Here is a 24,662-nt window from a genome sequence, read left to right as displayed (position 1 = left end):
CCTCAGCATCGATTCATGTAACCTCTGAGTTCAATAGCTCCTGGTAGCGCCATACACAAACCTTTCAACCAATCAGAGCGCGCCTTTCATCGGCTGCCTAAACGGGAAAAGTTCGATTCCCCTTTTCGTACATCGGTCCAAATTTCGTCTTGAACGAACCAATTCGCTTTACTGCAATTAGCTGAAAAATTCTGTAAATTTTCATCTTTTCTTTCAACAAACCTCCTTTTACTACTAAATTCTCTTGATCTTCTGCCCTCTCTCTCCTTTTTAATTTTCAATTCGCCATCCTTTGCAATCAATTCTTAGTTCTCAACTCGTTGGAAGAATAGGCAACTGAAAGACGGTTTTTGGATCCCAAATTTTATATATTCTGCAAAAAAACTCAATCAATTCTACCCGGTAGTTTTATCTCCTTTTTGGTTTTCTGTTATTATCGTTAAGACTCCCGAATTATACTTTCAAGAACTATGTTGGCCCGTACTGCTGCTATCCGTTCTGTGTCCAGATCTTTGGTCAATGCTGCCAGGATCGCTAGAGTCGCAAGACCTGCTACTATCATCGCTGGTAGAAGATATGCTACCGCAAAAGCTCAACCTACTGAGGTTTCTTCCATCTTGGAGGAAAGAATCAGAGGTGTCTCTGAAGAGGCTAACCTGAATGAAACTGGTAGAGTTTTGGCCGTCGGTGACGGTATCGCACGTGTCTTCGGTTTGAACAACATTCAAGCTGAAGAATTGGTCGAATTCTCTTCTGGTGTTAAGGGTATGGCTCTTAACTTGGAACCTGGTCAAGTCGGTATTGTGTTGTTTGGTTCCGATAGATTGGTCAAGGAAGGTGAATTGGTCAAGAGAACCGGTAAGATTGTCGATGTTCCAGTTGGTCCTGAATTGTTGGGAAGAGTTGTCGATGCTCTAGGTAACCCAATTGATGGTAAAGGTCCAATCAAGGCTGCTGGCCGTACCAGAGCTCAAGTTAAGGCTCCAGGTATCTTGCCAAGAAGATCTGTCCACGAACCTGTTCAAACTGGTTTGAAAGCCGTTGACGCTTTGGTGCCAATCGGTAGAGGTCAAAGAGAACTGATCATTGGTGATCGTCAAACCGGTAAGACTGCTGTCGCTTTGGATACCATTTTGAACCAAAAGAGATGGAACAACGGTTCAGATGAATCCAAGAAGTTGTACTGTGTTTACGTCGCTATCGGTCAAAAGAGATCCACTGTGGCTCAATTGGTGCAAACTTTGGAACAACACGATGCTATGAAATACTCTATCATCGTTGCAGCTACCGCTTCTGAGGCTGCTCCTTTGCAATACTTGGCTCCTTTCACTGCTGCTTCTATCGGTGAATGGTTCAGAGACAACGGAAAGCACGCTTTGATTGTCTACGATGATTTGTCTAAACAAGCTGTCGCTTACCGTCAATTGTCTCTATTGTTGAGAAGACCTCCTGGTCGTGAAGCCTACCCTGGTGATGTCTTTTACTTGCATTCCAGACTTTTGGAAAGAGCCGCTAAGATGTCCGAGAGAGAAGGTGGTGGTTCTTTGACCGCTTTGCCAGTTATCGAGACCCAAGGTGGTGATGTCTCCGCTTATATTCCAACTAACGTTATTTCCATTACTGATGGTCAAATTTTCTTGGAAGCCGAATTGTTCTACAAGGGTATCAGACCTGCCATTAACGTCGGTCTATCCGTCTCAAGAGTCGGTTCCGCCGCTCAAGTTAAGGCTTTGAAACAAGTTGCTGGTTCTTTGAAACTGTTCTTGGCCCAATACAGAGAAGTTGCTGCTTTCGCTCAATTCGGTTCCGATTTGGATGCTTCCACTAAGCAAACTTTGACCAGAGGTGAAAGATTGACTCAATTGTTGAAACAAAGCCAATACGCTCCATTGGCCGCTGAAGAACAAGTTCCATTGATTTACGCTGGTGTTAACGGTTTCATTGACAACATTGAACTCTCCAGAGTGCAAGAATTCGAAGCCTCTTTCTTGGCTTACTTGAAATCTAACCACGAAGATATCTTGAGCTCCATCAGAGACAAGGGTGAGTTGCCAAAGGACTTGTTGGAGAAATTAAAGTCTGCCACCGAATCTTTCGTGGCCACCTTTTAAGCTTTGACTCAACAAAGAGATTTTTACGAAACTAACTAGAGAATAAAAAGATCCCTTGATTATAACGATTATATAACACTTCAATCTTTTAAGATTACTAGATTTTATTTGCACTGCGCAACTGCGTGAAAAACTAACGATCATATTAAAAAAACTCTAATAGACACTGATTTGATAGGCGAAGGCTAATGACCACTGTACAGGCAAACGCCGTAAATATCCCCTCTTCAAAGAAGGGCATACCTGGGAAACCTCCTAATTACAAAAGACTTAGTGACGATGACCTTTTTAGACATTCATCTCAGTATCGTTTCTGGTCATTCACACCTGAACAACTGGAACAGAGGCGTATAGAAGTTAACGCACAAGCAGTTCAATCCATTGAACAAGATTTGCGTAATTTCATCGATGCCAGGAGTACTGAGCTAAATGAAGAAGAAATCAAGACTATTGAAAACAGGGCCGTGCCGGTCAATATGGAGGAGGAGTTGAAGCTAGTAAATTTGTACGCAAAGAAAGTACAGACGATTGCTCAGCGTCTCAATTTACCTACGGAGATCGTCGCGACTTCCATAACGTTCTTTAGACGATTTTATCTGGAAAACTCCGTCATGAAGATCGAACCCAAAGCGATCGTCCTGACTACCATATTTCTAGCATGCAAATCGGAAAACTACTTCATCGGCATAGACTCTTTCTGTGAAAAGACTAGAGGGGATAAGGAGCAAGTTTTGAAATACGAGTTTCCCCTTCTCGAAAGTCTTAAATTCTCACTACTAAGTCATCATCCATATAGACCGCTGCATGGATTTTTCCTGGATATACAGGCTGTACTTCACGGAAAGGTTGATTTGAGTTATATGGGTCACATATATGATAGATGTAAGAAACGAATAACAGATGCTTTGCTAACAGATGCGGTCTATTTTTACTCCCCACCTCAAATCACACTTGCGGTACTGATGCTAGAAGATGAGGCTCTCACTACAAGATACCTGGAACTGAAATTTCACGGCAACGATACTAATCAAGGTAATGCAGAGGACGAAGCAAGTAGGGGGAACGGTAATGTCACTATTCAGCTCGATAAGTTGATGAAGATCGTCACAAATTGCTCAAAACTTATCGAGAAACCAACTACTGTTCCAGTAGAGGAAGCAAAATCGATAGCGGCCAGACTATATTTCTGTCAAAATCCTGACGATTTATTGAAGAAGATGAAGAAGAGAAAAGCTGATGAACAAGATTCCTCAGTACCTGTGAAGAAGCCCAAAACAGAATAATTGTAAAATCTTACATATTGTATAAACGGTATAAGAAAGTCCATTAACGATGCAAATCCCTCACGGATCGATCTTCTTGGCTATAATCATATTGGACAATGCTGATCGAATTTTAAAGCACTTGAGTAAAGGAAAGTTTTGATATTCAACCTAGCTCAATCAAATGTAAGATGCGTAATTCAATTACTCAATTTATTTACAATATAATGCCGTTATTTATTTACACCTACTTTACTGGGTAGTTACGTGTTCATGTGCATGTGTGAATTGATATGGAAACACAAGTGTGTAAACAGTTTTTGTTGTTTTCGTTGCCTCAAGAGCTAGCTCTTGAACTCATGATGCGCTTATGAAAGCTGGTCGTTTGGGTTTATCCCCTCCAATTTCCTTACGTTCGTCACTGTCGGGGCCTTCGACCACCGTATTTGTCGCAGTCTTCAACTTGCTCAGTTTCTCTCCTTGACAAACTTTCTTAATTTCTTTAGCGTCCAATGTCTCATATTCTATGAGCCCTTCCGCCAACCTATGTAATTCAACACTTCTTTCCGCTATAACTTTCCTTGTTCTCTCTTCAGATTCCTTTAGGATTTCAAGCACTTCATTGTCCGCAATATCGCGAATCTTATCAGACCAAGTTTCCCAATTATCAGCTAGATTTACAGGACCAACTTGGGTGCCCATACCATACTGAGTAATCATGGCCCTTGCAGTACCTGTGGCACTTTGTAAGTCTGAACCACAACCACTGGTGGTGTTGTCTTTACCGTAAATTAATTCTTCAGCGATTTTGCCACCCATGCAAACGTCTAAGCGAGCCAGACATTCTCTCTTGGTGATATCAACTTTATCCATCTCAGGCAGCTGGAAAGTGATACCGAGAGCTCTACCTCTGGGTAAGATCGTAGCCTTGTACAACGGAGTTGCTCCAGTGGTGTACATTGCCATGATTGCATGCCCGGCCTCATGGAAAGCGGTTGCCCTCCTAGCAGCATCAGTGAGGACCATTGTCTTTCTCTCAGCGCCCATCAGTATCTTGTCCTTGGCCCACTCAAAATGTTGCATGTCCACTGCTATAGCATTTTTTTGACAAGCGTACACGGCAGCCTGATTGACCAAGTTAGCCAACTCAGCACCGGACAAACCAGGAGTACCACGCGCAATGATTGTTGGATCAACATCAGCAGCCATTGTGATTTTTTTCATGTGATGTTTCAAAATATCAGAACGACCGCGGACATCTGGTAGGTCAACATTCACAACTTTGTCAAATCTACCAGGTCTCGTCAGAGCTTTATCTAGAGATTCTGGGAAATTTGTAGCACCAATGATTATAATGCCTGAAGTTTGAGAGAAACCATCAAGTTCGACTAACAGCTGATTCAATGTTTGCTTGGCATATGCTTGATCCTTAGGGTTACGTTTCCCGCCAATAGCATCTAATTCATCGATGAAAACAATAGCTGGTGCGCGAGCCCTCGCCTGGGAAAACAATTCACGAATGCGCTTAGCTCCGACACCAACGTAAACCTCATCAAACTCTGAACCTGACATGAAGAAAAAGTCCACCCCAGCTTCACCAGCTGTTGCTCTAGCCAACAAAGTCTTACCGGTACCCGGTGGGCCCGTCAAAAGTACACCTTTGGGCAAGGAACCTCCTAATGACTCGTATTTAGCCGGGTCTTTCAAGAAATCCACAATTTCCTCCAACTCGGCACGCGCTTCATCACAGCCACAAACGTCATCGAATTTAACATTCGTCTTAGCGACATCAACAGATTTATCAGCCACCTCTGAAGATTTCAACAAAGTAGTGTTCTCTGCGATGTATTTGAAAGCTTCAGAGACACCGTATGTTAACAGACCAAAAATAACCAGCCATTTAACCCATCTTGACACAATTGCGAAAGTAGACTCCGTCACGACGACATGCAAGGGTTCTTTACGAGACCCATAAGAAGGTGAATACAAGGAGGGGAACGTTCCATGATAAGCTGGCGAGTTAACACCTGAAGAGGCCAGTGAGGGGTTTACAGCACCGGCCGAACTAGCTGTCAACAGCGTTTGTCTGACAGCATCCGCTTCGGAATGTCTGCCTATCCTTTGCAAAGCTTCCATGTACAGCTCCGAACACTCCGGCGAGGATGCAATACCAGGTGTTTCGAAACGAGAAACCACATACTGGGGGTAATTAGATTGCAACAACAGTCTGTAAAAGGCTGCCTGTGCATCAGGATTCGCTAGGCCTTTGTTAGCTTCTTGTTCCTTTTTTGCCAGTATAGCATGCGAAACAATCTGCGATGAAGTACCAGCATTTGCGGCTTCTCCCACTGGTCTCTTTGTTTCATTTTCCTCACTTTTAGCCGGCTCAGGGCCTTTATCATCCACACTCTTTGCATAAAATCGACGACCGCTCAGCAGACTGCTCTGCAAGGTCAATCTGTGCATCTGGCGTCTACCATATCTTGCTATTAGAGCAGATCCAACTAGAGGCAATCTGGGTGCGAGGATCTTTACCAATCCGCCTCCAACGGGAGGTGAACTCAACAGACTAAGACTCATATTTCAGACCCCACAATCTAGCCACGACAACCTTAAACTCAAATAAGTAACAAACGATCGGACTAATCGTCTAATTTCACGACTCAAGACCCAAAAAGATCACTCTTCGAGGCTCTTTGGCGGTAAGTCCTGTGCTGATGAGTGGTTTAATCAAACCAGCGGTGGCAAGAAACTGGGCCTAACTTTTCCAATCGGGCATAGATTACGAGCAAAAATCGCACCGTACGGACGACTAACTAATAGAAGGACGAGTTTGATAGTAAATTATCTGCATTTTATACACCCTCTGAAGTGCTCTTGTAGTCATTGTCTTAATTTGCGCTGTTTCCAGTAATTTTTAGGGAATTATTTGCGAGCTCTAACGATGAATAGGACTCGAAGAGGTCACACTTCTGTCTAGGACGTTTGGAAAAATTAGTGCACCTGTCAACATTTCTTAGGAGCTTTCTGCATCTTTCTTAGACCAGTCTTCTTTCCTGTGTTTTGTACAATTTTCTGTTGTTTTTTAGTCATCAACTTTTGCATTAAAGTCATACATCGGCTGATGGCTGCAATTCATTGAAATTTGAATAAAAAGTTTACTAGAACTCGAGTTGGGCAGTTAAGATTGTTTCAAGCCATTGAAAGATTTGACTAGGATGCCAGAGACAGTTGCTGTGATAGGTGCAGGGCTAGTGGGCTGCTTGACTGCAATCGCCCTCGCCAAGAGAGACTATAAGGTGACATTGTTTGACTACAGATTGGATCCCCGCGACCAGAAGACGATTGATCGGAATTTGAGGTCCATTAACCTGGCTATATCATCGCGTGGTATTAGCTCTTTAGAGTTTGTGGATAAGGAGGTGGCAGGCAGAGTGCTTAAGGGTATCATTCCGATGAAGGGGAGAATGATTCATCATCTGAACGGTGCTCAGGAGTCGCAAACGTATGGTCTCTTTGGCGAGTCAATTAACTCGATAGATCGTGCTGTCCTAAATCACCTTTTACTTGATGAGCTAGAGAGAATCGGCAGCGACAAAGTACAGGTGAAATTTGGACATAAACTCAGCAAAATCAAGTATGGCAAACCAGACGAGTTCCAAAGTTGCGTATTCGCCACAGAAGAGGGCGTAGATCAAGTTTATGCGACTAATTTCGTGGTTGGTTGCGATGGTTCATATTCCACCACGAGAGACCAAATGCAGAGAGAGGTTAGAATGCATTTTAGCCAGGAATACATTGATTGCTGTTATATTGAGCTTTATATCCCACCTTCCAAGAACTATGACGCTCGCTATAAGGGAAATTTCTCTCTAGCGCCAGATCATTTGCATATTTGGCCTCGCCATCAGTATATGCTCATTGCACTCGCCAATGCAGATGGCTCATTTACCTCCACATTTTTTGGACCCTGGGGACTAGTCGAGTCTCTCTTAAAATCGGAGGCCAGGGTCAGAGAGTTTTTGATCAAGAATTTCCCCGATGCCATGGAGATTATGGGTATAAACCAAGCCGTGAAGAGCTTTATGAGTCATCCCAAAGGAGCGCTCATGTGCATTGAGTGTGATCCCTATAATGTCTCTGGTGGCCGAGGTATCATTCTAGGGGACGCTGCTCATTCTATGGTTCCATTTTATGGACAAGGCATGAATTGCGGCTTTGAAGACGTCAAAGTTCTTATGAAACTTCTGGATGCCTATGATGGAGACCGTGCCAAAGCCTTTGATGCTTACACCAGGGAAAGGCATCAGGATCTAACCGCCATCGTGAAGCTAGCTAAACGTAATTACAAAGAAATGTCTCACGATGTGACCTCCAAAGTTTTCCTTCTAAGAAAAAAATTGGATCACTGGTTAGGGAAATTGCTCAAGGACAAATGGCTTCCTCTCTACACGATGGTATCTTTCAGGGCCGATATCCCATACCATAAAGCCATCGCCATTTCCAAGAGACAAAAGACTATCTTAGACTTCATCCAAGTGCTAATTATCGCTGCGATATCTCTTCTGGGATACGAAGGGTTCAAGCGCGTATCAAGAAGGCTTAAACAAGCCTCCAGACAGTAATTCAAAAGGTGCTATTTAGTAGTTTTAGTACCATTTAATGAACCTTTATAATGAAAAGTCATGACAGACGGATCAGACAAAGCTTTAATAATGTTTACCTTTTGACTACCTCTAAAGCATCATCGCTAAAGTCAAGAGGCAGAACGACATTTAGGCAACCTGAGCGCTGCTTGATGTCAGCAAGGATACGATACGACCATGAGGATGTGGAGGACCAAGGTTTGTTCACCAATAGGTCAACGATGATGGCTAATTTCGAAGAATGGATCAAGATGGCCACCGATAATAAGATCAATTCGCGTAACAGTTGGAATTTTGCCCTTATAGACTATTTCCATGACCTGAACGTTCTGAGAGATTCAGAAAACAATATAAACTTTCAGAAAGCCTCTGCGACGTTGGACGGCTGCGTGAAGATCTATTCATCGAGAGTCGATTCGGTCACCACTGAAACCGGGAAACTACTCAGCGGGTTAGCACAGAAGAAGTTGTCTGAGAAACAAGAGAAGGCTAACGCCGCCAACGGAGAAGGCACAGAGGATCAAGGAAGTGATGATCCCGATGCTTCAGAGGGTGATATACAAATAGATCCTTCCACTGGACTGCCGATATCGAACAATGTGGTGGCTCAGACCAGACGGTTGAACCACAATCGGGTTTTAGAAACCACTTTGGTTGATTTTGAAACCATCAAGATGAAGGAGCTTGACCAGGAGCTGAACATTGACCCTCTCTTTAAGAAGGCGCTGGTCGACTTTGATGAGGGAGGTGCTAAGAGTCTTCTTTTGAACACGTTGAATATAGACAAGGATGCAAGAGTAGTATTTGATGCGGCAATGAAGGACTCCAAAAAAAGCGAAGTAGAGGAAACTGAGGAGCGAGATGGTGAATCCGAATCTGACATCGAAGATGCCAGTGAGTCTGCTGTTGGGATGGACTCTATTACAAAAGCTGCAAACACGTCTTTCAACAACGATACCACAAGTAATTCTATAGTGATTGAGGACGAAATATTGGCTTTAGGGATGGATTTCATAAAGTTCACTGATATTAGCAATTCAGTTATCTCACAGTCGATGCAGCAACTGCCCAAAGTTTTTGATGATATGAATAAAGCCAAAAATTTCATTGATGGAATAAATAGCAAGTTCGACAATTTTCTAAGTGAGAAAGAACTAGAAGAGGCTGTTCCAGATTTGGGGTATGAAGTGGACAATAGTAATGATCAGATGCTAGAAGAAGACCCAATTGGGCCAATTGAGAACTTGAGTGGTGAAGAGGGCAATCATGAGGAGGCAGACAATGCTGATGAAGACGAAGATGCATCTCTTGCAGACGAAAGTGATGCGGATTTTGGTGGGGTATTTGAACAGGAACTTATGGCATATTTTGATGAAAACTTGACGAAGACTTGGAGAGGCAGAGAGCACTGGAAAGTGCGAAATTTCAAAAAGAAAAACGTCCTCAACCGAAATGAGGATACAAGCACTGCGCCACCAGATCAACCTAGTGGTGAGGCTGCAGTACCAGAGGAATCTAAGAAGAAAAAGAAGGGACCACTAGAGATTGATTTCTTTGCTTTGGATGATAAATTCGAGGAAGCTATATTTGCAAGCAAGAAGCGAGCGAACATTGATCTGCCACAGAAATCCAGAACTAATGATTCACATTACTTACTACCGGATGATTTTCATTTTACCACACAAAAGATCACTAGATTATTCATAAAACCTGAGCAGACTATGAGTCTATTCCAACCCAGGCGTAGTAAGAGAGAGCAGGGTTCTGCCCCGGAGCTTGTACGAAATGCAAGCTTCATGGATGGAGCCAACGGAGATGATGGCGGAGTTGCGATGGCAGATGAGCATTTTTGGGCTGAAAACTATTCAAGAAAAGAGCATGAGCAGAATGAGGAAGAAAAGGAGGAACCAGAGCAAATAGTAGGCGGGAATCTAGAGAATCCATTTGAGGATGACGCCGGCGTGGATTTCAATCAGGCCTTTGACGACGAGGACTTCAAAGACGATGGCCCGAGCTCAATGCCTGCGGAGGAGCTAGGTAAATTCCCGTTCACAGATAACAAAGTGAGCTTTTCGCGAGTATCAAAGAAAGTTGATGTTAAGCGATTGAAAGATAACATATGGAGCTCCATAAAAATTCTGAAGGATGAGCGCAGGACCAAAAGCAGCGATGAGGACATACGTGAAGAAATTAAGTTGAAGTTCACTGATATCGCAGCAGAAATAAGCCAGAGGTATACGAATGAGGCGAGAAAGGATATTTCCACTAGCTTCTGTTTCATCTGCTTGCTGCATCTCGCAAATGAACATGGATTAGAAATTACTAGCGCAGAAAATTACGAAGACCTTAATGTAGTGGTGAGTGCTGATTGTAGTTAGAATTTCGTAGACTCGGCAATTGATAAACGGCAAAGCTCGTGGGAAGGTTGTAACATAAAATGAAAATTTTCAGTTGTTACCTCATTTTTTTCTAATTGTTTGTTAGTTATAAATTAATTAAAAGACCATAAACTAAACGTTAAAAAGTGCAAAGTAAAATTAGTTTGCTTTTTCGACAAACTCGGCGGATGCCTTATCATTCCATTCCTCAGACTTCAAAGACAATCTTTGGTGTGGTCCTAGTGGCGGTTGTCCCTTAACATTCTTTCTCCACAAGATGGACCTTTGGAAATTTGGCCATAGCTCTTTGAATTCATAGGCAATACGAGTTCTCAAAGGAATATCGAACACTTCATCCAATTCTTCCAGAGTGAATTGTTTTGTTTCTGGAAGTAAGAAGTAAACCATAAACCAACCTGCGAGATTCCAAAATGCGTAGAATCCGAATGCACCTTGTGCCTTCATAGCGGCCAGCATACTATTCCAAGTCAAACTTAAAATGAAGTTAAAACCCCATAGAACGACTGTAAAGATGGAAGCGTTTAGGGATCTGGAAGCCAAGTTGGCAGATTCAGCGGCAATAATGAAAGGAACAGGACCACAACTGAAACTGTAGATGGCGGTGAACACATAGATACCCATGGTGATAACACCCATTCTGGCATCGTTATTCGATTTAGGGATCCAGAAGCCAAAACCAGCAATCAGTAAGAACAAAGCCAACCAAGGGAATGTGCGCAGTAACAGGTACCTCCTACCGAACCTATCAATCATTAGGAAAGCTGGGAATGCAAAGACAAAATTAATAAGACCGAAACCAAACGAAGCCTCCAAAGATTGCAAGTCTGAGAAACCACTCTCTTTGAAGATAGTAGAAGAATAGTATGCGATAACGTTTATACCACAGAATTGTTGCATAAAGGCACAAACACACGATGCAAGCAAACCGTTCCTATTTCTTCTAACGGTAACCATTTCCTGCAACCTCTTGACGAATGGCAATTGCAATGATTCCTCTTCCATCATGAGAATATGTTGATAAAACATGTCACGGCATGCCAAAATCTTATGGGGTCTGATCTGAACCGTTGCTTCATAAGCCTCCATGTAACGATCCTTACCCATCAGCCAACGTGGTGATTCAGGGCAGAATGGAATTTGAATCATGACAAAGATAGCTGGAATCATAGCACTCGCCAGTGTCAATCTCCAGTTCAAACCACCACCGATACCATGAGATGGAACGTGGAAGAAAGCTAGAGAGAAAACATAACCAAACATGATACCCAACGCAGTGTTCAATTGCCACATCATGGTGACAGAACCTCTAATTTGCTTACTAGCACACTCTGCTAGATAAACATTAGTGGTAGCACTCTTTGGTCCTAGACCAACACCCAATAACAGTCTCATCGCCAATAGATAATGCCAACCGGGCGCACCAGTGGGTCCGAAACCTTGCAAAAAACAGGAAATAGCAGAGATCAAACAGGTGAAGAAAATAACATTTTTACGACCGAGTTTATTGTTCATCCAATCAGTGGTCCAGCACGAAAACCCAGCACAACACAAGTAAGGAGCACCATTGACCAAACCCTGGATCCAATTCTCTCTTTCTGTGCCGCCATCCAAACCAACAGCTTTTGGGTAACCCAATAGAGCACCATTGATAACCGTTTCATCCATACCTTGCACAGCTGCAGACATAGCAGAAGCTGCAATAATTTGGATCAATTTATTAGTCATAGAACTCCAAGGTTTATTAATTTCGTCATAACAAGCTATACGCTCATGTTCCGACAAAAAATCCATATGGTCGAATTTGTTTGGATCTCTAGCTAAAGCGGCCGCTCTAGCGAAAATATCATCATCATTGGGTAAATTGTGCTTCTGAGCAAAATGTCTACCCATTTGCATAACTTGCTTTACTGAATATTGACCCAAAACGTTACCATCGCCGCTGGTATTTGCCTCATTTTCCCCATAAGTGTTATCTTCCATATCTGCCGAAGAAGAATCACTCATCTTTGGCTTGAAAAGTGCTTCTTTATTATAATTGGCTTTTTCCGCCCTAACATCATCCTGATGCGAAACAGTTGCCTTTGGTTCATCCAGTGAACTACTATCAGACATTTTTTGTTATTAATTGTTACTCAATCGTTTTTGTTCTATTAAAAAAAATTTTAAGGAGAAACATTCATTATAGCTATGAGATCCATGGACCTTTATATATGAATCGAGAGTACAGTTGTACACAGAGTTCCCGTTGTCCGAGGATTCGCAAACAACCTGCCAAGAACGGCAGAAACCCGTAGATATTCCCATTTTTCACTATACCTCAAGGATATTTCTCCTCCGGTTTCCCGCCGATTGACGTGTTGGAGTGGCACTCTATGCGCTTCGAGAGTCATATCCCGGAAAAGCGGGGGAGGGGCTCGAGCGGCTGCCAAGTCCGGAAAAATATCGGCGTGGGGGTGGGGGGCGGGACAAGGGGAGATATCTTTCAAACTGGACCCCTTAAAAGGAACAACGAAGACAACTCCGAAAGGGGAAATGAGAGGACGGCTTTGAAATATTTGAAGACCGAAGCTGGGTAACAGGGGCAGGAGGTCCTCGGAATAGCGGGATTATACCCGAAGCCTAATGTATTCTTGATTTAATTGCCTTATTATTCGATACTATAGAAATGAATAGATCATCAGATCGATTAGTTTACTCGTAGTCGATTTTGCTGACAATATCATCCGATGAACTCGGTTGTGAGAAGTTTGAATAGGGGATTGCTGCTCCCTGCGTTGGGATTTTCGCTGGGAGTGGGCTATTTCATTAGGGCTTGGCCCGATGAGGCTGGTTCGATGACGTTGCAGGACAACGTCTCCTCGAAAGAAGGCACAGGTTTGCAATTGCAACGAATGGATGTACTAGAGGGCATAAGAAAGAATGGACTGTATCGTAGATTGCTCCAGGACCCTGATTTTGATCATTCGGTGCAGAGTGAAAAGATCCCACCTGGTCATCGTGCTTATCATGTGGGACAAGGGATCTTGTTTGGGCCAGAAAAGCTGGGGATCGATCCTGTGATCTTGCAAGATACAAAGAGACGAGAAGTTGTTATATTCTACCACTTTGGCGCCGATTTGGCAAATGAACAGGGTCAGGTGCACAAGGGCGTTCTGTCGCTAGTGCTAGACGAAGCGTTGTGTTATTGCGGGTTCCCCACTTTACCAAGCAAGAGAGGGGTGACTGCAAAACTGGATATAGATTTTCAACGTGGAATTCCAGCGGACTCGACGATTGTGTTGAGGGCGCACGTCTCGGAGTTCAAAGGTCGTAAATGTGTTATTGAAGGCACTCTGGAGAGTGTACCACGATTTGAGAACCCGTGGCTTGCCTCTCTGTGGAAACCAGCGGTCTATGCTAGTGCAAAGTGCATTCTTGTAGAACCAAGATGGTTCAAATATCTCAACTGGCTTAACGTCTTTTAGTAGGTTAAGTAGCTTAACTATGGCATTGCTGAGCACGTGACGAGTTTTTAACATGAAAAGATATACCCATAAAGTGAAAGAAAAGCGAATCAATAAACTACAACATTGTCAGTATAGCAGGTGGAACGGTCAAGGATGAGTAGCGACGAGGGTGAAGTTTTTGCAACAAAGGAGTTGACTACCCAGGTTTTCCAAAGGCTGGCCTCGAAGTTGGAAAATCGAGTATGTTTTGATTGTGGTAACAAGAATCCAACGTGGACCTCAGTGCCTTTTGGTGTGATGTTGTGCATCCAATGTTCTGCTGTGCATAGAAATCTAGGGGTCCATATTACTTTTGTCAAATCCTCTAACCTGGATAAATGGACTATCAACAATTTGAGAAGGTTTAAGCATGGTGGTAATCATAAGGCCCGTGAATATTTCTTGAAGAACAATGGTAAACAGTTTTTGAATACATCCAATGTCGATGCCCGTGTGAAATACACCAGTGGTGTGGCAAAACGTTATAAAGAACATTTGGATCAAAAAGTTAAGAAAGATATGGAACTACATCCCGCTGAATTGATTCTTGCAGAAGATGAATTGGAAGGCAGTTCTACGGAGTCTTCCTCATTAGCTGGTTCAAATGCAAATAGTGTGGATGATTTCTTCTCTAATTGGGAGAAACCAGCTTCTACACCAACGGCTATCAATAATAGTCGTCAAGGTTCAAGCTCACCAAAAGTCTTGACTCCTTCAAGCACTGGTGGTCAACCCAAGACAGCCGCCAGAGCCTCTATTCTGTCATCTAGTAGGAAGAAAGCACCCATTGCAGCCAGCGGTGCCAAGAAACACTCGATCTTGTCTTCCAGCCGTAAACCAACGAGAGTCGCAGCAAACAAAGTTGATAAATCTGAAGCTGATGACTTGTTCGAACAGTTTGCCAAAGAAGCAGAACAAGAAAAAGTGGATAAACAATCTAATCTGGGTGCTGCTAATCAAAGATCTAAACCTACATATAAGGCAACCACTATGATTGAAGAGAGACAGGAGACTTTCCATGATACTAAGAAACACGATGATTTCTTTGATGATTTTGATAAAGAAGATAATTCTAAAGGTCCCGTGGAAGAATTGAAGCCCAAGTTTGCCAAATTGGGATTCGGTATGACAATGAATGACGCAGATGAACTAGCTAAGAAGCAAAAGGAGGAACGTACGGCCAGCTCGGGTCCTAAATATACGGGTAAGATCGCCGCCAGGTACGGTGAACAAAAAGCTATCTCTTCGGATCAATTGTTCGGTCGTGGAACATATGATGAAGATGCATCTCGCGAAGCTAAACAAAAATTAAAGACTTTTGATACCGCTACTTCAATTTCCTCATCATCTTATTTCGGAGAAGAAGAAGAACCACAAGAAGACGAGTTTGGCCGTCCAGTGCGTCAAAGTTTCGGTAGTCAAGGTGCCAACAATGGATTTGTTGATTTCAACATGAGCAACGAGGATGATTTACAAGTTTTGAAAGACGCAGTAGAGCAAGGTGCAATGAAACTGGGCAACTATTTGAGAGATTACCTGAGAAAATAACAAGAGCTTTGAAATCAAACCATTTTCAAACAAAAAAATGTAAAACTATATATTTCTCCCGTATAATCTATAACCGTTATTATTGAAAAGTGATCATTCCAACCTTCTACGCTTGACATCCTCTTGCATATCACTATTAGGCGTAGCCATGGAACTACCATTTGATTTCACTTTCCTCTTCTTCGCATTGACTTTACCCGTTCCGTCCAAATCAAACGCCAGGTCCTCAACTTGGAAACCTGGTTGATTCTGAAACTCTGTGGGGTATGATCTTTCAAATTGAGATAGAACAGAACGACACATATTCCAATCCAAATTAGGAGGTTCAAATAACGATGCGTCACGATTGATCATCGCTGTATGATACTCTTCAGGAGTCATCCCAGACTCTTTGCGTACTTGGTTCATCATATCAGGGTTATTCTGAAACAAAATATGTGCTACCTCACCACCTTTACCATTTTCCCTCGTCGGTATGGTACCGAACTTACCAGACAACTCCGATATTTGATTCTTGTACGATTTCCTCAGTTTGATAGCTTTTGAACCATCAGAATTGGCCCTCGCCACTTGGTGAGATAGATCCTGTAAACCGTATGCAGATATCAGATCTTCCAACGGATTGGGTCTAGAAGCCTGATATGTAACTTCGGGATCCACATAGTAGTAATACGAGGGAAGCGTTTGTTCATCAATTGCAGCCGACATCGACATATATGTTACTGTAGTCTTCTAAAAGTCTAGTCGAATTGATACAGCCGAATACTTGTATAGCTGTATGTTTATATGTATGTTAATTTTTCAATCGAGTGGCTTCAACAAGTGCAATATACTCAATATAGAGGTGTTGGGAAACTTTCCAAGTGAAAAAGAAATGGATCACAGGATCGACAACTGCCACTCGTCTTTCAACAGCGAGTAGAATTTACGATATGTTGTAATCGGAGCTACAAACTCCAAGAAAAGGCAAGAAAATGAATGGGATCAACTATGCCACTGTACTTCGTTTAAACGGTGCCTTGTTGAGCTTAATACTCGTTAAATTCTTTGTACTAAGTCGTTATAAATTACTGGGAGCGATTTTTTTTTTGAGATTATGAGTGACTGTTTTGAATTTGAAAAAAACCCAGATATCATCAGAAAAATGTGTACATCAAAATTTCATATTGCGTCGTCATATTTTTTTGGCAAGAAAGCTGGGCGTAGCGGACTGGGCTGTCTGGGCTTGTTGGGCAGACCAGCCTATAGGCTGGGTCCTACTGGGATGCAGACTGAACGCTAGACGGAGATGGTTCTGCCTAGGCAGAGCAGTCTACACTGCCGAGCAGACTCGTCGTTACCTAGTGTAGTGGATTGACAGTAGTGAAAATATAGTTATTTACATAATAAGATTCTGAAGTGTTTGAGTGTATATTCAAGAACGCTAAATTAAGTGAGTATCAAGGTATGTCGATATAGGTGTAACAGATACGGGATATGTGAAATTTCCAACGAGCGAACGAAGGAGAGATTATAAGAGGAAAGAACATTAATGGAAGCATATTTCATCAAAAACCAATTTTGAACCAATTTACTAACAATTTCATACAGATGGCTTCTTCTCTACCACACCCAAAGATTGTCAAGAAACACACCAAGAAGTTCAAGCGTCATCACTCTGACCGTTACAAGAGAGTTTCTGAGAACTGGAGAAAGCAAAAGGGTATTGACTCCGTTGTTAGAAGAAGATTCAGAGGTAACATCGATGAACCAAACATCGGTTACGGTTCTAACAAGAAGACTAAGTTCTTGTCTCCATCCGGTCACAAGGTCTTCTTGGTCGCTAACATCAAGGACTTGGAAGTGTTGACTATGCACACCAAGAGTTACGCCGCTGAAATTGCTCACAACGTTTCTTCCAAGAACAGAGTTCCTATCCTAGCTAGAGCTAAGGCTCTAGGTATCAAGGTCACCAACCCTAAGGGTCGTTTGGCTTTGGAAGCTTAAAGGGATCTTAATTGATTGACTGTCAAAGGTGTATTTTTTTACATGTTCTCAAGAATATATATGAATAATCTCTTAAAGCTGTGTACATTGCAATAAAGCATCGTTTAAACTTAATCAAAGAAGATAAAAAGTTACATATACGTAAGAGAGATCTTTATAAAAGGAATAAAGTTTCCTAATAGTACAACCAGCCAAGAACAAGAGCAATGATTGCAATTAGAATCAATGCAGTTGAGTTTAAAGAACCTTCTTGTGCAGATACAGGTTCAGTCTTTGTGTTCGATGATGTAGATTCCCTAGTAGTAACTCTTTCTGGTTCCGAGGAGGTAAACTCTTCCACTGGTTTGCTTATCTTTTTCTCATCCACTGATTTCTTCACTTGTTCTGTCTCCAGAGTTGGAACTGGAGCAGCCTCAGATTTGGCAGTAATTGGAATCTCTTCGCGATGGTCTTCCACTGGTTCCGGTACTTGTTGTGGCACAGCTTGAGCTACCGCTGGTTCTTGATCTAATAGATATTTAACCTTGATCTTCTTGGAAACAGCTTGTTGCTTGAACTCAGTTTCTAATTCAGGCCAAGCATCCGCCACTGTCTTTTCACCTAAATCATAAGGCGCAGGCAACGTTATCACCAAGAACTTGTCACGACATTTGAAATCCGCTGTAGGTTCCTTAGTTAGTCCCAATAGAATGACTTGAACTTGTACTGATTCACCAGGTTTCACTACAGCTGCATTTGGTCTAACACAGTAAAATTTTGGCGCAGTAGTCTTCACTTTAAAGGCAACCGGTTGCTCAGAATTGTTTGTAATGGTAGCATACTCAGTAGATTGCTCAGTGAAAGGAGCTAAATTGAATAAGTTAGTAAATCAAGTCTCTAAAACCCCCGATCACAATCATTTTGAAAGGGTATATTTATACGAAGGGAAAGCTGAACATACGCTTGTATTCCAAGACATCAGGGCTAATATCAACTAGTACCATTTTTCAAAACCTCAGAAATGCACCGTAATGAATCAAAACGCTACCTAAAACGCCTCTTTCACTTGCAATTGATCACTAATCGCTATAAATCTAAGCTAAACACTTTTGGTATTTTGCCCTTGCAGAGAAACTGGAAGGAGGAAAATGCACAGAAAAGAGCTTTAGGCTGTGGTTTACCCGAATATCATAACTAACGAGGCGAAGAGAACCAAAATAATACGCTTACATACTGTTAAATTCACTTATATCGAGTTGTATTAGCGCTATGATACCCTGTATTGACTAATAGTCGTCACCCTTGGAGACCACTTCCATCTTATGCGGATGCAGTAGTATGGTGTGTTCGAATTGCGCTGTGTAGGAGCCGTGCACGTCGTTTAGCGGCGGATAGTCCTGAACAATTCCCTGCTTCACTAGATTGTTCAATGCAAACAAGTACTTGTCTTCTCCGAGCCTGTCGAGATATCTGCGACAGAATGGTAGTGTGCCAAAATTTCTGTCAATCGTATGGAGCAATTGCTTGGCTTTTGTGAGCGATGGGATCGCAGACGAGTCAGTGTTCTTAGCGTAATGCGAGACTTCGCCTCCCGGTACCACGTAACCACGACCGGTGGTACCGAAAGTTTCGATGGCGAAGTGCTCACCTTCTTCCATCTTGGTGTTGTCGCCGTTCTTGACAATGGGCACAGATTTACCACCGTGGATCCTGTAGGGGCCGATATTGTGACCGCATAAATTCCTACAGGGCTTGACAGCGTAGGTTTTGCCATTTATCTCTACTTCGTAGGATTCCATGACTTCTTGGATCGCTTCACCGATGTCAGTGAGTCTTACATCGATACCAGACTCACGAATACCAGTGTACGTGGCCTCTCTGACCGCAGTAAGCAAATTGTCGTACTGGTGGTCGAAAGTTACCGTCCAGGCCGAGTCAACGATGTTACCATTAACTTGCACACCGATATCAACCTTCATAACGTCTTCACGTCTTAGAATAGTTGTGTCCCCCGCGTTAGGTGTAAAATGAGCCGCACAGTGGTTCAATGAGAGACCCGTTGGGAAACCAATCCCCTGACTAGTCGGATTCTCCATCGTATTCAAATCCTCTGCACCTGTAAACTTCCTCGTTGCATTCTCGATGATGTTGGCGATGTCTGTTAAAGACATTCCCGGCTGAAGTTTGTTCTGAACATTGTGTCTAACACGACGATGGATCTCAGCACCCTTCCTCACATCATTCCAGTGTTGCTCATTTTCCTTACTTCTCTTCAAGTATCTCTGCTCCTCATCAGTGGTACGTGCCAAGTTAAAGTCCTGACCGTAGTTTAGCCATTCACCTTCGGGGTATACTCCATCGGGATAAAACGTCGTGATGTCCTTGATATTGTTATTTTTCTTCTTAGATCTCTTCTTCTTCTTCTTTTTGGTCTTGGTTGCATCCCCCTCTGTATCCGACTCGGCAGCGGCTGGCTCCTCCACTGTATTCGTCACTGATTCCTTTGGCTCAACAGTTAGTTCATTAACCTCATTTTCAACCTTCTTTAGTTGATCATGCATATTTGGGCTTTTAAGTGATGGGTTGTAGAGTTTGTTAGTTGAAGGATGCAGAATACTGATGATGAATAAGAGAGCTTAAAGGAGACCAGAAATATAATTATGTACGTTTCTGGACAGTACCTTAAGAACAGTAGCTACAATATTTCGTTGAGCGCTCATCATATGTTATAAAAGTTCACTTTCATCAAGAGAAGTTGCAAGTTTACTACTAATTAACTTCACTCATCGGTCTGCTCAATCCTCTGCCAGCCCTATGCAGCCTTTGGAAATTAGTCCGGCGGCTTCTAAAAACAAACAATCCGGCGAGAAGAGTGAACCAATGATACTTAGATGGTTGTAGATACTCATCTTTTGATCTTTGTTCTTTGTTCTTTGATAGTAAACTTAATTCGCTTCAATCATTTGAAAAATTTTGTAGTCACAACGAGCACAAATCAAAAGATCTAGGAAGAATTACTTCGAAGGATGCTCAGATCTACTTGCCACTCCAATTTGTCCCTCAATGTTATGAGAAACACTAGATTGTTCAGCGTTGGTCGTATAATCAATCAGGACTTTCCGTCATTCGATCATTCACTGCTGAACCCTCTTTCGAGCAAGAACCCTACATCCAAGAGTGACCAACTCTCCCAGAGTCTGAATCACGATCACAAGCAGAAATCCAAACCTAGTTCTAATGTACCACGCGGATTTGCTGAGTTTGCACATAATCCAAGGGACGATGCCCTGGGCTCAAGATTGACAGGTGTCGTCGCTGGAAGAACAGTAAATGTTTTTAACAGTGATACTTCCAACGCTTTCAGACAACTCAATGGTATAATGTTTGCCAACAAGATCCCACAGGATAGCAGAAACCAACGGTTTTACATGAAACCAGGTAAAGTGGCAGAATTAAAGAAATCACAAAGGCATAGGAGAGACTTTATGAAGGGTTTCAAGAGACTGATTGAAATCGTTAAGGACGCCAAGAGGAAGGGCTATTAAATAGCCAAAGTCATTAGTACATAGTCCATTATTCATCTTTCTGTATATACAAATTAAATCTGTTTATTATCGGTAAATCTTCATGGGGTTTTCAAAAGCTCGAAGATACCGCTTGACAATCACAAAAGAAGACAAAAGGACCTTCCAAGATGGCATCGAGCACTCGTTCAGGTGTCATTACACTATTGCATACGGCATGTGGTGCCGGAGTCTTAGCCATGCCCTATGGGTTCAAACCATTCGGACTTATACCCGGTTTGCTGGTGATAATCTTTTGTGCGTTATGTTCACTAGGAGGCCTACTGTTGCAAGCCAAGGTGGCTCGCTATGTCCCTGAGAAATCTGCATCTTTTTTCACTTTGACCCAGATCATAAATCCAAACTTGAGTGTCATATTCGATATTGCGATAGCTATCAAATGTTTTGGTGTAGGAGTTTCCTATATGATTGTTGTTGGAGATCTGACGCCACAAATAGCGTCTGTATTTACATCAAATCATCTGTTGCTCGATAGGAATGTGCATATAACCCTTATCATGTTATTCATCGTTTCACCATTATGCTTTCTAAAAAGATTGAGCTCACTTAGGTACGCATCCTTAATCGCACTTCTGTCCGTGGCATACCTTTGTGTGTTGATATTTATACACTTTGTTTGGCCCTCTGAAGAAATTCATGATCTTAAGGGACATGTCTCACTTTGGATTCCCCACGATGAGACTAATCCGTTGACTACGTTACCAATATTTGTGTTTGCCTACACCTGTCACCACAACATGTTTTCTGTGATTAATGAGCAAAAGGATACCTCATTCAGGCATATCAAGAAAGTGGCAATCTATGCCATGTTCCTAGCTCTTTCACTCTATTTGCTTATTGGTGGTATGGGCTATCTGACATTCGGTGATCATATCATTGGAAACATTATTAAACTATACCCACAATTCGCATCTACGACTGTTGGAAGAATAGCCATTGTGCTACTTGTGATGCTGGCATTTCCCTTACAATGCCACCCAGCCAGAGCTTCGATTAATCATATTCTTTTCTACTTGCAAGAACATCTGTCCCAGTCCAAGCAGAACACAAGGACTGATAACACTGCAAATGCAGTGGATGAAGCATCGACTTTGATTGTTAATGGTGATCAAGAATATATGATTGATGAACTTATCGAGGAAGACTCTGCTAATCAGCCTCCGGTTGTCCCACTGCATGGCAGAAAATTTGTCATCATTACGATTTTTCTCCTACTGGCATCATACCTACTAGCGATCTCCGTGTCCTCGCTTGCCCGTGTGCTAGCAGTGGTTGGTTCCACAGGCTCAACCTCGATTTCTTTCATCCTCCCGGGTATATTCGGCTACCAATTGATAGGCTCAGAAGTCGACTCGGGGTCTCTACCATTCAAGACAAAACTGTTCAAATATGCAGGCCTGGCGCTTGCAGTTTGGGGTGTTGTCGTTATGGCCACCTGTTTGACAGCTACACTAACCATGAATGCTTCCCATTAGCCTAAATAAGCTCCCTGACCGCTTGGCTAACTAATACAAATACGTACGTCTGTAGAGGAAGCAAAAATAAAACAAGAGAGTTACTCAATCAGTTCCAACAGGACTCGATCAACTCTATTAACCACTATACGCTTTTTAGCTGCTTATTACTATAATACTCACCAACATATCACGTGAGACCCCAGCTGAAATTCTTCAAGACGCGAAATTTTGATGCATCTCGTTAAGATCTCATCACTGCTTGAAACAGATATTTACAATTGACGGAATTGATCAATTCTGTGTTTGAATATCTGATCAAACAATCTATTAAAGTTGACATTTTTATAATCTGTTAAAGTTGAGACAACATAGAATACGAGGTTATGTCGATGCCTAGCAGAGCGAGGGCGAAAGCTCAAAGGAGCAGATCACAGATCGAATATAAATTTCGTTTCAATATTTTACTCTCTGATCCATTCGCTATATCTTCTATCTCGATCTACTTACTTTCGTGGATCATTGCATTTGTTGGCTGTATTACTACTGCTTCCAGTTCTCCCTCATCGTTCCCAATCTTCACCTGGTGGGGGCTTGTCTATCAATTGATGATTCTTTGCATTATGGCTGTACTATACTGCTTCGATGTGGTCGATTACTACAAAACTTTCCTGACGGCAGCGAACGCAGTGGCTTTTGTATATAGCACGAATAGTGCTAATCAATTGGTCTACGGTGATGGATCGAAAAAAGCTGCGGCTTCTGCGGGTCTGATCCTGTTATCTATTGTGAATCTGATATGGACGTTTTATTTTGGAGGTGATAATGGTGCTCCTACTAATAGGTGGGTTGATTCCTTCTCTTTGAGAGGAATCAGGCCTTCTCCATATGAAGATGCATTCCTAAGAGCTCGTCGTCGTTCAGGCGGTAGAGCATTGCAAAACGGGACCAAGAGTCAAAGGTACACCAGTAATTTCTATCCTGAGAACTTACCACAAAATTATGTATCATCTACAGCTCTTGCTGGATTTGAGAACACCGATCCATCATACGCTTCTAACGCCCAGCTCAACGATATGGTTAACATGGAAAATAATGCAGGAAATAACATGGGAAGTACCTATATTACTGACTCGACCAACGATAATACCGATACTACGATGAGTGGCACTTTAGAGCTATACAGCGACGCGGGCGATGAGAGCTTCCCTTACACTGCAAAGACACTGTACTCTTATCAGGCTGATGCCGGTGATGCATATGAAATTTCTTTCGACCAAGGCGAGATTCTAAAAGTGAGTGACATCGAAGGCCGATGGTGGAAGGCCAAGAGAGCCAATGGAGAGACAGGGATTATACCCAGTAACTATGTGCAATTAATCGATAATGATGTTCTGTAACAGTGTATTATATATGCCACAAACAAATACGCCAGGCAAAACCGCGTAATAAGTTCACCGTAACTGAATTCTTTGCCCCATTGCTGCCTAACATCCAGTGAAGTTTGCTCGGTCACTGTCAACCACGGGGACTCAAAAGAGGGACTTTCCTCAATCAGATATGCAGGGTTGCTAATGTTTCTCGATAGAGATATGCGATTTCAAAATTCTTCGTTTACTCACGAGCCTTTTAGAAAGCTTAAATACTCTATGATGAGCAGTCAGTCTCTGCCTCTTTGCAATAGTCTCCCACTAATCGTCCATGACTCTCCGCATGCGACCAGCGCTCTAAACTGCGCAAAAGCAGACTTGAAAGTGACGTTCTCGACGTTCTCATCTGAATCTGACAGAATTTCTTAATGAACAAGTCTTTGATATCGCTAAAAAGTTCGATCGGCAAGAGTTGACTAAACTCTGTTTAAGAAATTTCTTCATTCCCCTCGTATCCAAGTGTATTTACTAGATGAGAAACTAGCACAACAGGAACTTCTTTCAATTTAAAAGTGTGGTACTCCCTGCCACCCATTAATCCTCCCGTAATTGAAATTTTCCTCTCTCCAAGAGGATCTGTCTGAATCATACGGTAAGCTGAAACTGAATCATCTTTCAACTTTTTTGGACCGGTAAAGTCTGGTATTTCTACCCACTTTCTTGGATGTTTAACCATCGGGCCTTGCATTAACTAGCCCTCAGAGAATATATGCATCATTTGCTTGACCAAAACCCGTTCATGTCTCAGAATAACAGCACTATCTACTGGAAATAGCTC

At 42.4% G+C, this 24,662-nt stretch overlaps 15 protein-coding genes across 15 annotated transcripts; 10 read left to right on the top strand and 5 right to left on the bottom strand.

Annotated features, from left to right (window-relative positions):
* Nucleotides 1-470: 470 nt before the first annotated feature.
* On the top strand, nt 471-2,111 carry ATP1 (F1F0 ATP synthase subunit alpha; the record flags this gene model as incomplete). Its single annotated transcript, XM_003680347.1, has 1 exon — nt 471-2,111. One exon carries the CDS (start codon nt 471-473, stop codon nt 2,109-2,111), a length of 1,641 nt encoding a protein of 546 aa, XP_003680395.1.
* Nucleotides 2,112-2,299: 188 nt separating this feature from the next.
* Nucleotides 2,300-3,394, top strand: CCL1 (TFIIH complex kinase subunit CCL1; the record flags this gene model as incomplete). Its single annotated transcript, XM_003680346.1, has 1 exon — nt 2,300-3,394. One exon carries the CDS (start codon nt 2,300-2,302, stop codon nt 3,392-3,394), a length of 1,095 nt encoding a protein of 364 aa, XP_003680394.1.
* A 336-nt stretch (nt 3,395-3,730) lies between these two features.
* Nucleotides 3,731-5,953, bottom strand: YME1 (i-AAA protease YME1; the record flags this gene model as incomplete). The annotated part of the gene is made up of 1 exon (XM_003680345.1): nt 3,731-5,953. The coding sequence occupies one exon, from the start codon at nt 5,951-5,953 to the stop codon at nt 3,731-3,733; it is 2,223 nt and encodes a 740-aa protein (XP_003680393.1).
* Nucleotides 5,954-6,591: 638 nt separating this feature from the next.
* On the top strand, nt 6,592-7,998 carry BNA4 (kynurenine 3-monooxygenase; the record flags this gene model as incomplete). The annotated part of the gene is made up of 1 exon (XM_003680344.1): nt 6,592-7,998. One exon carries the CDS (start codon nt 6,592-6,594, stop codon nt 7,996-7,998), a length of 1,407 nt encoding a protein of 468 aa, XP_003680392.1.
* Nucleotides 7,999-8,171: 173 nt separating this feature from the next.
* BRN1 (condensin subunit BRN1) lies at nt 8,172-10,397 on the top strand (the record flags this gene model as incomplete). The annotated part of the gene is made up of 1 exon (XM_003680343.1): nt 8,172-10,397. The coding sequence occupies one exon, from the start codon at nt 8,172-8,174 to the stop codon at nt 10,395-10,397; it is 2,226 nt and encodes a 741-aa protein (XP_003680391.1).
* Nucleotides 10,398-10,556: 159 nt separating this feature from the next.
* On the bottom strand, nt 10,557-12,530 carry TDEL0C02900 (sugar porter family MFS transporter; the record flags this gene model as incomplete). Its single annotated transcript, XM_003680342.1, has 1 exon — nt 10,557-12,530. The coding sequence occupies one exon, from the start codon at nt 12,528-12,530 to the stop codon at nt 10,557-10,559; it is 1,974 nt and encodes a 657-aa protein (XP_003680390.1).
* Nucleotides 12,531-13,144: 614 nt separating this feature from the next.
* MRX3 (Mrx3p) lies at nt 13,145-13,882 on the top strand (the record flags this gene model as incomplete). The annotated part of the gene is made up of 1 exon (XM_003680341.1): nt 13,145-13,882. One exon carries the CDS (start codon nt 13,145-13,147, stop codon nt 13,880-13,882), a length of 738 nt encoding a protein of 245 aa, XP_003680389.1.
* Nucleotides 13,883-14,017: 135 nt separating this feature from the next.
* GLO3 (ADP-ribosylation factor GTPase-activating protein) lies at nt 14,018-15,451 on the top strand (the record flags this gene model as incomplete). Its single annotated transcript, XM_003680340.1, has 1 exon — nt 14,018-15,451. One exon carries the CDS (start codon nt 14,018-14,020, stop codon nt 15,449-15,451), a length of 1,434 nt encoding a protein of 477 aa, XP_003680388.1.
* A 93-nt stretch (nt 15,452-15,544) lies between these two features.
* On the bottom strand, nt 15,545-16,159 carry ROX3 (Rox3p; the record flags this gene model as incomplete). The annotated part of the gene is made up of 1 exon (XM_003680339.1): nt 15,545-16,159. The coding sequence occupies one exon, from the start codon at nt 16,157-16,159 to the stop codon at nt 15,545-15,547; it is 615 nt and encodes a 204-aa protein (XP_003680387.1).
* An 882-nt stretch (nt 16,160-17,041) lies between these two features.
* RPL32 (60S ribosomal protein eL32) lies at nt 17,042-17,437 on the top strand (the record flags this gene model as incomplete). The annotated part of the gene is made up of 1 exon (XM_003680338.1): nt 17,042-17,437. The coding sequence occupies one exon, from the start codon at nt 17,042-17,044 to the stop codon at nt 17,435-17,437; it is 396 nt and encodes a 131-aa protein (XP_003680386.1).
* A 175-nt stretch (nt 17,438-17,612) lies between these two features.
* SCS22 (phospholipid metabolism-regulating protein SCS22) lies at nt 17,613-18,420 on the bottom strand (the record flags this gene model as incomplete). The annotated part of the gene is made up of 2 exons (XM_003680337.1): nt 17,613-18,283; nt 18,378-18,420. The coding sequence occupies 2 exons, from the start codon at nt 18,418-18,420 to the stop codon at nt 17,613-17,615; spliced, it is 714 nt and encodes a 237-aa protein (XP_003680385.1).
* A 282-nt stretch (nt 18,421-18,702) lies between these two features.
* On the bottom strand, nt 18,703-19,977 carry MAP2 (methionine aminopeptidase; the record flags this gene model as incomplete). Its single annotated transcript, XM_003680336.1, has 1 exon — nt 18,703-19,977. The coding sequence occupies one exon, from the start codon at nt 19,975-19,977 to the stop codon at nt 18,703-18,705; it is 1,275 nt and encodes a 424-aa protein (XP_003680384.1).
* Nucleotides 19,978-20,442: 465 nt separating this feature from the next.
* Nucleotides 20,443-20,961, top strand: MRP21 (mitochondrial 37S ribosomal protein bS21m; the record flags this gene model as incomplete). The annotated part of the gene is made up of 1 exon (XM_003680335.1): nt 20,443-20,961. The coding sequence occupies one exon, from the start codon at nt 20,443-20,445 to the stop codon at nt 20,959-20,961; it is 519 nt and encodes a 172-aa protein (XP_003680383.1).
* Nucleotides 20,962-21,110: 149 nt separating this feature from the next.
* On the top strand, nt 21,111-22,475 carry AVT5 (amino acid transporter; the record flags this gene model as incomplete). Its single annotated transcript, XM_003680334.1, has 1 exon — nt 21,111-22,475. The coding sequence occupies one exon, from the start codon at nt 21,111-21,113 to the stop codon at nt 22,473-22,475; it is 1,365 nt and encodes a 454-aa protein (XP_003680382.1).
* Nucleotides 22,476-22,840: 365 nt separating this feature from the next.
* Nucleotides 22,841-23,854, top strand: SHO1 (osmosensor SHO1; the record flags this gene model as incomplete). Its single annotated transcript, XM_003680333.1, has 1 exon — nt 22,841-23,854. The coding sequence occupies one exon, from the start codon at nt 22,841-22,843 to the stop codon at nt 23,852-23,854; it is 1,014 nt and encodes a 337-aa protein (XP_003680381.1).
* Between the last annotated feature and the right edge of the window lie 808 nt (nt 23,855-24,662).

This window comes from Torulaspora delbrueckii, chromosome 3, assembly GCF_000243375.1.
Source record: "Torulaspora delbrueckii CBS 1146 chromosome 3, complete genome".
NCBI classification, from domain to species: Eukaryota; Fungi; Ascomycota; class Saccharomycetes; order Saccharomycetales; family Saccharomycetaceae; genus Torulaspora; species Torulaspora delbrueckii.
The sequence above is the reverse complement of the archived record's forward strand: the minus strand, read 5'-3'. Positions and strand labels throughout refer to the sequence as shown.